At 36.5% G+C, this 12,435-nt stretch overlaps 1 protein-coding gene across 1 annotated transcript in view; it reads left to right on the top strand.

Annotated features, from left to right (window-relative positions):
- Nucleotides 1-2,152: 2,152 nt before the first annotated feature.
- Nucleotides 2,153-12,435, top strand: part of LOC149195851 (uncharacterized) — a 69,518-nt gene continuing 59,235 nt past the window's right edge. The window contains exons 1-4 of the mRNA XM_089408042.1: nt 2,153-3,006; nt 3,092-3,725; nt 6,172-6,318; nt 6,443-6,568. Coding sequence (XP_089264168.1) covers nt 2,153-3,006; nt 3,092-3,725; nt 6,172-6,318; nt 6,443-6,568 — 1,761 coding nt within the window. The remainder of the gene's footprint in view (nt 3,007-3,091; nt 3,726-6,171; nt 6,319-6,442; nt 6,569-12,435) is intronic.

Below are 12,435 nucleotides of genomic sequence, written 5' to 3'. Positions count from 1 at the left end.
CCCTAGGAAAATCAAGTCGGCCTAAAGGAGAGAATTTGACCCCTTGAGAAGGATATAAAAGGAAGCAATTCAACCTCATTTGGAAAAACTCACTCAACAAGTTCAATCTACAAGAAAGAGTTCGATCTATAGCTGGGAAGAGTAGGAAAAGAAGAGTGAAGGCCAAGAAAGCACAAGAAGGACATAAATATTTTGTTTTGGGCTATATCTCTCTCACACGTGCGAAATTCTAGGGTTTCTGGGCTGCAGGAAGAAGTGAAGTTACAGGTATGAGTTGTAGGAAGATGAAGTGCAACATCTTGTAACTAGAAGGAAGGATACTTGATCTAGAACTCATAAGGAGTTGTCTTGCTATTAGGAAGGTCCCAAGAGAAGGCTTCTCTAGGGTTTCCTTGGAAGCTTTAAGGTCGAAATTGCAGGGTCGAAGTTGCAGGTTGGGTAGCAGTATTGAAGCTGGCAGGTCAAAGTTGCAGTGTCTAACATTTTGGTGTAGAATCAAGGAAGGATTTAAGGAAGGGATGACTTGGTACTAGGAGAAGGATTGGTCTAGGGTTTGGGTCTTTGTATATCGTTTGAAGCATATTTTAAGAAGAAAGCCAATATATGTGTCTATTGTTGTTATTATTGTTCTTGACATTGTTTGATGAATAGATCTAACTAAAGAACACAAAGAAGATAAATAAGATTCACAAGCAAATATCAAGTTAAAGGAAAATAAGTACAATAAGCTGCCATTATCGATTTTCTAACAATTTCATCCTGGACTTCTCGTGGGAAGGCGGGGGGGTAGTTGCATTGAAGAGGTAAACAACAATTAGGGCTTGCAACTGAGCACAGGGTTTGCCAAAAGGGCCTTAACCATCAGAGCCACGTCTCGACCACATCCATTGTTGAGGCACGGTGATAATGAGGCGAGTGAACCTAATTGGTGAATTCTCGAAAGACAAAAGGATTTTAGGGGATTGAAAACCAAAGTGAGGCCAATGCACAATGTACAAAATGAAGGATTTTAGGGATAAAGGTGGAAGGTAAACCAAAGGCTAAAGGAGTTGCAAAGGAATGGTAAAACCAAGACACAATGTGAGGAAGATTGTCGTAGGCAGGAGGAGGACAAGGCTACCTCACCCCTAGATAACACGTTGAACCTTCCCCAAAGAATCCTAAACCAAGCAAACCAAAGTAATATAAATGTAGCTGACCCAGTGGAAAAAATTAAGAGCAAAGACAATACTAGTATACTTGTTGGAGTTGAGCTCCCATAAACCTAGAAGAGTTTAAGTGCAGGTACTCCCACCAGTGGGTATGCGGGCCACATGCAACCTTGCCAATACTTGGAAAATGTAGATAGTCTAGCTCATGAAATGGAGTGAAGGATGGAAGGCCAAACCAACATGGAAGAACAACTTGGACCTTCCACGTTGCTTAAGGAACTACTATAGAAGCCGCAGAGGAAATATCCCATAGATAACCCGACAACACGACATTGACACCAAATATCATCAATTTGACCCCAATAATTGTAGGAAATTGAGGAAGTTTCAAAGATTTCCAAATTAAAACAGTGCATTATCATTAAATTGGGCGACACTATCCCTCTCTTTAATGTTTGGGGTGACAACGGAATAACAAATCCGCTCAGTAACCTAACACACATCTCAACACCCCATCAAATTTTTATTTATTTTTATATAATTTATTATTATATTTAAATTTTTAATCCCCTATCCTTATCACTAATGTAAGTAATTCATAAGAGAGTATCAATAATCATATTAATCCATAAGAGATAAGATATCCCTGCAAGAACTTAAGATTACCGCCTCGCTTGCCCGGATGGTCACATAAAGAGTGGCCCTGTCCCCACAAACCAAAAAACTCCTCAAAAACAACATAATTTCCCCACCCCACACTAACGTCTTTCAAGGGAAATGGCAAAAGTTGAAAAGCTACTTAAGGCGGTGCAAATATTTTGAAATAAAGAGAAGAGTATCCCCACCTTCGAATGCCTATAATACTAGATCAGTGAGTGCTGCGATCCGATGTAGTGTAGGGTTTAGTGGTTCTGCATGAAGGTTCAGGAAGATTCAAGGGGTTTATCTCGGGATTTAAGCCTCCGACCGGATCAGTAGAGAGACTGTAAAATTGAGGTGCAATGGTTGTGTCTTCTTCACCTTCGACAGAGTTCTCTTTCGAAGCCCAAGAATTAAGTTCGCTGTTATTGAATGCTTCCTCATCATCGTCTGATATTTTGAATTCATGCCGGGTCGTGGAATCCTTCATCGATAGGCACAGCTGGGATCAGACCAGGCATTTTTACATAACATGCTTCCCCGTTCTGCTCCGCAAGATCTTCAACTTCGAGGAGGTCTTACAGCCGTCCGACATTGGCGGATGGATCGCGCAGACCTTTGAGCATTCCGCGAATGCGGTCGTAAATCTTCTCTCGCCGTCTGGAGCTTTGTTTTCGTCAATCTTTGCCGCAGACGAGGAAAATGTGGTTCGCTATGTGTTTCCATCAGAGCGCCTTCCGGCGTGGATTCGTCACATGCTTCAGTTGGAGAGGGGTTTGTATATCTTATCTGAAGTCTGCCTTGCTTTATTGAAAGACCGATTGAAGGAGGACGGCCATGGAGGAGGATTTCAGGTGCAGTTGAATGCATTTGAGTATTTTATGTTTTGGTTTGCTTATTACGCTGTATGCAAAGATAATGATATTATGCATCGTTCGGATTCGGATGAAATGAATTTGGGGTTTAAGAAGGCTTCCCGGTCTCGTTTCGAGAAATGGGCGTCTTCTCTGCATAGTTTGCACGGTAGCCATGACAATGGAAGGCCTGTGAAGTTCAATTCTAGCCCTTATTTGCATCTTCTGAATTTGTATCTACACAAATTTGTTCCTATATCTGATTTTTGTGCTCCCAGTGTGTCTGTACATCATTTTTTCGAGGAGAATCCATCGACATTTTCTCGCGCTGAGTTTGTTGTTCATACCTTTGTACAGTTTTGGTTAGTGAGTGGATTTTTCGCCCTTACCTTCACGGGTTTGCCAGTCTTTTGGTATTTTGTTACCTGTTAATAATCGATTTCATAGGTATGGTCTCCCCAGTGTAGAAATCACAGAGGCTGTGAAAATACTGGTCAATTATGTAAGCAGTACTTTGTGTTGTCCTCAAGAAGAATTGAATTCTGGATGGAGAGCTGCATCAAAAATGGATACCTTGAGATTGAGGTCATTTTCCTTGCCACGGAGTAGTTTGGTTGTGCCTGCTACATGGTCCCTTATGTTACAGAGGCCTTTGTACAGGTTTATATTACAAGCTTTCAGTTATTGGCCAGTAGGTGCTTGTCTGAAGAAGGCTACACACATTATTGATCTATGGTTGGATTATTTACAGCCTTGGAATATTGGTGAAGAAGGCGAAATGATGCCCGCTCTCGAAGAGGATCATTATTTGGAGGCAGAGAATAAGATGCTTAGGGATAGGGATCAACGATTGTCTCCACTTTCAGGTAGCTTGCTTCAAAAGCAAAAGACTGGTACTGATTCTGTGGGATCATTAGTAAAAAGAAGCACGAAAGAAAGTTGTTATGGATATAATGATCATTGGCAAAACTATGTTCTGGCTAATTATCCTTTTTATAGCTCTCTTGTTGTTCAGTTTCTTGTATTTGCCCACAAGTTCGTGCACATCAATACCAAGGCAGTTCTTCAGATGACTCACAAGGTGCATTGCTCTTTCCTTTATTCTATTATGTCTTATTGATAATAGCAAGGAATAGATGAATAAACTTTGACACTTCAAGCCAGACCCCATGTTTATTTAAAGCAAGATCCAATGGTGGATTAAAGGTACTTATTTCAAGGTAGGATCAACAATTAGGATTATTATACCTAGGTTTTGTATCTAGAAAATTCAGACATGAGGAATTTACTTTTGGAAGTTGGAAAATCAATTAGTTGGAACTTCCTCTTGCATGGGAATAATCACGTAGCAGGAAAGGAGAAAAAGTGTTGTCCAGATCCGAATGTAGATTGCTGCCTTTTAAATATTGAATTTGCCTTGCTGTCAGTGCTATATTAACAGAAAAATTCAACATTAACAACAAATGATCCATTCCTGATAGATTAAGTTATGAGCAGTCTTCATGCATGTAAATGTAGGCTTGAATTTGATATAATTGTTTATTAGTTTAACAGACAAAAAATGTCCTTGGTTTATTTTATAGGCATTTAAACTATCTTTCTTATTTTGCACTCAAATGCTTTGTATGTGAAAATTACGTCGTGTTATTGAAACTTAATTTGGTTGTTAATTCAACAAACAAATAATTGTCTGTGGTTTAAATTAGAGACATTTAGATTAGCGTCTATTTTTTGGATCTCAAATGCTTTGTGTCTGAAAAATACCTATCCAACTTATTATTTTATGTTGACAAATTCATTGTAGTTTAAATAGTTGTAGACAAGATTTCCAATCAAATAGCTAAGCACACCATCTATTTACAGTCTTTTGTGGAGGGTCATTTCCATAAATTATCATGTCTATTGCTCGAGAAACAATGGGTAAATTCAGCCTGATGTCATTGCACTGAAGTTACTTCTATTTGATAATTCAGCGAGCAATTTATATGCTTCATGTTTTGGACGAGTTCTGCAAAGAAGGATTGAGTTTTGCATTTTACATCTGATAGGTACTTCGCTAACTTTGTATAATGGGCATAGATATTGAATGGATATGGACAAACTTGTGATCCCAACCCAAACCTGGTTTGACTATGCAATTTTGAAGAAAATGTTTTTTGGTATATTCTTATGCACTGTCAAGGGTTCTCAACACATATTGGGAGTGATCATGTTTGCTGTCTTTATAGTATAATTGGGCTAGGAGGCTCATTTTACAGCCCAGTGTGAACGTGATGTGTAAGTATGTCCGTGCTCAACTTGGACTCTAGAGTTGACATGTGTCCCTCTTAAAATGAAAATAAAATATTCTCTAAATAGAAAAGTAATGTTGGCTATAATAAAAAAGAAAAAAGAATATGCTATACATGTTTAATTAGTTATCCATTTGACCTATAATATAATTTCATGTAAAGTAATTAGAAGTAAAAAAAATTATGCGAGTAAGATGTTTAAACCTTATACTTTTCAAAAAATAAGTTAACACTTTATATAAATAAAATACTTGAAGATCTATATTAATAACTTGTGTGAATATCAACTTATGTGAATCCGTGCTTAAGATGGATCCATGCTGGTAAATCATAATGCTTTTCTGACCAAAAAATGTCCTGAATGTGTGTAGTAAGACTTGAAGATCTATATCAATAACTTATGTGAATATCAACTTATGTGAATCCGTGCTTAAGATGGATCCATGCTGGTAAATCATAATGATTTTCTGACCAAAAAATGTCCTGAATGTGTGTAGTAAGTCTGTTGCTTTCAAAGAAAATTGAAGTCCTAAGTTTCTCAAATCTTTCCCTATAACTGTCTGGATAATGTTGATATGCCAATAGTCAGCATTCGTAATCCATTATCAAGTCACATAAGAAGTGAGTGCAACTCAATGTTACCTAGGTGGATCATGGTTGAGTGGGCAGTGGTCTTGCCTGAAACCTTGCATTTCCTGCCAAGTTTGATGATTGTTTTTTAATGTCTTATTGAAAATGTTCCTGGATTTCAATATTTCACTGTTTTAGCTTGATCTTCTAACAAGTTCACTTCTTTGATAACGGTAGCAGTTGGTGGTTATTATTTCTAATTTGTTTCTTTTATCCAGATAGAAACAATACTTGAAATCCAATTTAAATTCGTGCATTTTCGTTGTATATTCATGATCACTTTAATTTTCAACAGGTTTGGTATTTGGCTGAGATTTATGTCAGTTTATACTGGAGTTCATAGTACATGTATAATTTTGTTTGTTAATGTATTTTTTGACAAGTATATCAAATGGGATTCAAAAGGGTGGACTGTGGTTATTCACAGTTGAATTTCCATGTGTATTTCATTGTATCATTAGAACTGAGATATGTAATGGCAATAACATCTTTTTCTGATCGTGTCCTTTGCAGTGTTACCTCTATTCTTTGCTTTTCCAGAAAACCGGTTTTATAATTTGTTAAAGTCTGTTGTATTCTAATGTAATATTTTGTTTTCATCTGTAGGTATTAAGTGTTTTGGTATCTTCAAAAGAGCTACTGTGTCTTATTCGAAGCATAGATTCGACATACAATGATGTGAAGTCGGGAAGTGCGCCATGCTGTTTTGACAGTTTGCATAAGGTTGTGCTTGCCATCCGAGAGCAGCTACAGGTCTTCCCTCTATGACCTATACAGTGTTCTGACGTAGGCTACCTTATCCAATGCACCATTTTTAAAAAGGTTTTGTTTGGAAAATGCCTCATTATATTAAGATGTTTCTTTGTGACTACTACAGGACTGGGAGGGTGATTTATCAAATTTTGAGAAAGGCAGTGAAATTACTCACTCTCCTTCGCAAAAAGAAACACCGATGTTGCAACTTTTCAGCACCAGTGATAGTGGAGGCCATCAAATGCTAAAGGTAAGTTTTGTGAATAGTTTCTCTTTATCTCTTTCTTTTTGCAAGACTCATTTGGTTGATGGATAGGTTTATAATTTATTCTGCCCGTACATCAAAATTGGAACCTTACAAAGATAATTCCTTACAAACATTAATTCAACAAAATTTTTATTTATGCCATTATAAGGAGGTAACTACATCAGTAATTGTTTATATTAATTTTCCCAGAGAAAGATGTTCCCTTAACTTGCCCACATATTAACTGTTCCAAGTGAGGAAGTTGGTACATTGTCAGAGTGATGGAATCCCCCTTTCTCCCTCCTTTCCCTGCATTTTTTTTTCTGGGTGAGGAATGGAATTGACTTCTAGTTGAAATACCAGCTGGTAACTGGACAGAACTACTTGGGAATAGATCCTGTAACCTCCCTGGGTATTATGCCTTCTGTAGAAAGGGTTGGGCAAACTGAGCTATACTATTGTGCTAAGTTGGGCAAACTGAGCTATACTATTGTGCTAGGGTTGGGCAAACTGAGCTATACTATTGTGCTAAGTTGGGCAAACTGAGCTATACTATTGTGCTAAGTGTTCATTACATATGTACAAACATGAAATCAATCACTATCTTTATTGGGATTTTCTATAACTAAAATGGAAATGAATTCTATAAATCTTCCATACAAAAGGTTAGAATGACTTTAAAGCTCAGGTAGCTGGACATTATTTTATTCAAGAGGAGAGCTGTGTTGGAGTAGATTATTCCTCAATTTTTTGACCACACTGCAGAGCTCATCTTCAGGGTATAATTGAAGTTTGATTAAATTTGGGCTTGATAAGAACATACTTTTAAAAAATTGATTTCTGATTAATCTTAGCTGGATAATAACCTAGTTGTGATTTAATTTTGCTAGTTGGAAAATAATCTGCCATGGTTTGGATCTTCAACTTGTCCTGACGATGAACCACACTTGTTGGTTTGGAACGCATCGACAAATGATTTATGATGTGATTTATGCCGAAAAATCTTCTCAATAATTGAGTTTTTAAACTTTATAGATGATTTTTATTTTTTATTTTTGGGAGGGGGTGGGTAGGTAATTTAAAGGCCTTTTATTAACTGTTGATGATCACATATGATCCAACCTTCTGTATGCCTCTGGTCTGCCACTATGGAAACCGGACCATTGGCAATACAGGAGGTCTGTTGTCCAAAAATATACATTTTAAAAAAATATACTGAGTTCTAAAAATTCCTACAGTGCCTTGGCTTAACAGCCACAAAATATAACACATAATCCTACTATAATAGTAAAGATAGAAAACATAAATTTTCATGAGGAGACTAGGAGGTGGAAACCTCCACATCTATGGGTGCTTGATCACCTGGACTGTCTAGATGAGTTGGGCCTTTGCCATGCGGTAAGACTGCTTTTATCCTTGTCAAATGCTTGTCCATGGCTTTAAATTCCAACTGCATCATGTTCATCATCATCAGAATTTTGTTTTTAGTGTCATTTTTGGAAAGGAGTACCCTTCCCTGCAGCTGTCTAGTTGTAATGGGACTGGTACATCTACTCTTGATAGATGACCTTTCAGCAATGAAGCAGTGATACCTCTCAAATTTCCATTGCCATTTTCCCACCCTCAAATGCTAGTTCCAACTCACACGGCAATTGATGAGCTTTCGGGGTTATGTATGCCCTGAGGAGGCCCTGCTGCAGATAGAATCCACCTCAGAAGTGCGTGCCCCGGCCAACTGAGGAGTAAGGACTTGACGAGAGGAAGAAAATAAAGAGACCTGAGTAGGAGCTGATCCCAAGAGGAGGGTAGCCCAAGATGGTCTGGTCCCTCTCTCACACCACACCTCGACAAAGCCTCACACCACCATAAACAAAACTAGAAAAACCATAAAGCAGCAAGGAATAACAGAGGATGCCCTGGATTCAGCATAATCAGATAGAAATTGCCATTCATGAATAACATTTACCATCATGAAACAACACAATGTGCCTTTGCAAAGCTTCCCAAATCTGAACTGAGACCTTGCAAAGATTGCTTTTCTCATGCGAGGAGTTTGGTGGAGAGTAAAAGCATCATCTGAGATAATGAAGGGACGTACAACTGTGTACACATTCTCATGAAGTGGTGTGGTGGGCACATCTACCTTGCTGGGGGTTAGATGAAGTTAATTTGATGTAAAGCATCAAAGAGGAAACATGACATCAATGACTAGTTAAATGTGTTGTTTAGAAATTAGACAAGGTTAGAGAAGGTTATATTGAAATTTCACATTGGGTTGGCCTATACTTCTACCCATTTTTTGGTTTCTTCTCTTTTTTCAGCTTTTATTTGTTTACGCAGAGGAGAATTTGCATGTTTGCAAAATGATGCTTTCAGAACCATCTTCATCCATCTGACAAATCTATAATTTCTCCATAAGTATACAAAAATGGTGAGGAGTGCAGAGTTCCTAAACTACTGGTCTGTCTGATCTTCTGCTGTTAAAACTTAAAGTTAGCTCTAAGAGTCTAAACAAAACAATTTGATAGTTAATTTTGTATGAATTGAAACTTCTGTGTCTAGCTACAATTTGATAGTTAATTTTGTATGAATTGAAACTTCTGTGTCTACCTTAGATAAAATTTTACTTTGAAGCACATCGTTGTAGATTATACAACCTTTAGGCATACATATTTTCTTGATTATCTCTTCTATTTTTTGCCTCACACCAGATACTTCTAATTGATTTATTCCAAAGTGTGTTTCCATCAATAGTATCAATAGATTTTCGTATAGGGGACCTTGCTAAAAAGATCTTGCATTCTGTCCCTCGTACCTTATTTAAGAAATGCCACCCATTTCCAATGGAGTAGAGGCCACTTGTTTTCATTTTTATCTCTCCAAAGGATGTTTCTAATGATGCTCTCTAGATATTGTATAATTGTAGCAGGGGCCATTAGAATGTTGCTTTGATAGAGGGATATCTGATAGGATTGGCCAATGTCCAGTCTCTTGCCGTATGTTTCAAACTTGACAGGTAAATAGGATAGGCCAATGGGATTGCTAACTTCATCAGTGTTGATGAGGTAGGGATGTAAACATTGCCCTATCTCTTCTATTTAAGAAAAGCCCCATCTCTTGTTCGTCATGCCCATGGGGGAAGTTCAGTTTAGGTTTCAGCTTATTGTATAATACCAGTGTCCAGTCACTTGCCTTATGCTTCAAACTTGACAGATAAATAGGATGGGCCAATGGGATTTCTAACTTCGTTAGTGTTGATATAAGGCAGAGGCGTGAAGGTTGCCCCTGATAGAGGATATTACAAGTAGAGGAAGGTTCTCAACATGGCATTACTAAGTGATTGCATCCATCTAGAATTTGAAGAATTATATATTTTTGCTTGTCTCTGCATTAGATATGTCTACTAAATGCTTCCAGTTAATGGGGCATTGATTTGAGCATTCAATATATTTTTATTCTTTATCAAAGTATTCTTTTGTTGTATTTGTATTTTTCAATTTATGCCTTACGGCGTTTCCTTTGCAACATCTGGTGCAAATGCTAGTATATCTTACCTCATTTTATGGTTAACATTGTATAACAAAAACATGCGTTGTGTTATGTAATTAATACTAACATGTAATATTGATTTTTTTGTCAGAATGCTATAGGTAATGATTGCCAAGATGATGATCCAAATTATGTTCAACATATATCAGGAGATGATGAGGATGAGGATGAGGATGATGGTGGTGAAGGAGGAGATGATGATGATAGTTGCGGTGTTGGTGATGATGTGGATCAGAGTAATGAGGATGGTCAAGATGATCATGAGGATGATCTTGGTGGTGGTAGCTAGGCATGCACATGCATTGTTTTTTATGAAGAAATTATTGTGTAGAATGACATTGTTATGTTTAGATGGGTGTTGTGAATTTACCCTATATCAATAAGACATTTTGATTTTGTAATCATACGATGAGTTTGATTTATGTATGTTGTTAATTTATCGTAGAATAACGATATTCATGAAATATTTTGATTTGTTAATCATATTTGAATTTTACTTGTTTTGATTAAAAATAATATTGATTTTATTAGTATTATGTTGCTATTTTATACATGTTTTGAAAATTGTTAATGACACATTGTTATTTTTTTGGATGGATGTTGTCAATTTCTCTTAAATTTCTTTACAAATGATTTTGAATTGTGATATCTGCTTTAATGATATTTAGAAACTATCATATATTTCACTATTAATCTATAAAGGGGGTCATATATGTAAAGAAAAATATACTCTATATAAGAAGTCAAATGCGGATGTAACCATGGATGCAAAATTGAAAGTAAAATTGGATGTTAAACTAGGAATTAATACAAAATGCAAACAATTGACATACAAAGTGTTTTAAATTAGAAGTGAAAAATTGTGCAATAGTTGACACAAAGAAGGGAACAAAACATGGCATACAAAAGGATATCAAATTGCGCAATAACAAGGACACATAAATGGGCACCAAATTAGATGCAAAAAAAGACAACAACTAGATGTAAAATAAGATGCAAAGTTGAGCGTTAAAAAGAAGCAAAAAACGTTACAAATTAATATGCCAAATGATGATGCAAATAATGGTGTAAATTTGGGATGCAAACTTGGGTGCAAAAAAGGGAAAAAAAAGATGTAAGAAAGACATAAAAAGGTGAAACCAAGGATGCCATATTGGATGTAAAAAATGATTCCTAATCACATGCAAATTTAGGCTCGAACTCAGACACAAAATTATATGCGAATGTGGACACAAAATGAGGCAAAAAAAGATGCAAATTTGGATGGTGAAAACGATGTAAAACTAGACACCAAAAAAATGCAAAATTGGATGAAAAATTCGGTGTAAATAATGGTGCAACATTGGACACAAGTAGACAGAAAAAATGGTGCAAAAAGGGGCATAAAATAGCTTAAAGTTGGATGCAAAACTTGGTGCAAAAACAAATACAAAAGTAGACGTAAAAAATGGCTTTAATTGAATGTACCATTAGACACAAAATAAGATGCAAAGGTGGACACAACACATGACTCAACATAAGATGCAAATATAAATGCAAATTTGGATGCTCAAAATGATGTAACATTAGATGCAAGAGATGGTGTTAAAAATGATGCAAAATTGGATGAAACAAATGACGCAAAATATGGTGCAAAATGAGATGGGAAAAATGGAGACAAATCAAACGTAAATGTGGATGTAAAAAATGGTCCAAAAAAAGATGCAAAAATGGGCACAAAAATGGATGCAAAATTTGGTGCTAAATCAAATTCAACACATGGTGCAAAGATAGGCACCAAAGCTGGTGCAAAAATAGAAGCAAAAACTAGTGTAAGACTAGATACAAAACCTGGCGTAAGACTAGATGCAAAAACTGACACAAAATGGATGCATAAAAAGACGTTAAATTGGATTCAAAATACAGTGTAAACTTGATGCAAATGATGGTGCAAAAATGGAAGCAAAGAATGACACAAAATAGGAAGCAAAAGAGAATGAAAAATAGATGCAAAAATGACACAAAACTAGAAGCAAAACCTGTCATAAAATAAGATGCAAATCTTGGTTCAAAATTTGATGCAAAAAATGATGCATAGTTTGGTGTAAAAAATGATGCAAAATCTAGCGTGAAAAAGGATGCAAAATCAGGTGCAAAAAAGGACGCTTTAAAAATTGTACAATAGAGCCAGATTTAGCGCCAGGTTGCTCATCACAATTACAAAAAAAATGCACTAAAATCTGGCGCTAAATCTGGCGCAAATCGCTGGTTTTGTTGTAGTGTTTCCTTGTGCATTTTTCCTTAGGGTCTAGTGCTGCCACCTGTGTGAATTGGCCTCTTCA

This window comes from Pinus tabuliformis, chromosome 2_2, assembly GCF_031772625.1.
Source record: "Pinus tabuliformis cultivar Carrire ecotype Pingquan chromosome 2_2, CPIR1, whole genome shotgun sequence".
Taxonomy (NCBI): domain Eukaryota; kingdom Viridiplantae; phylum Streptophyta; class Pinopsida; order Pinales; family Pinaceae; genus Pinus; species Pinus tabuliformis.
The sequence above is the reverse complement of the archived record's forward strand: the minus strand, read 5'-3'. Positions and strand labels throughout refer to the sequence as shown.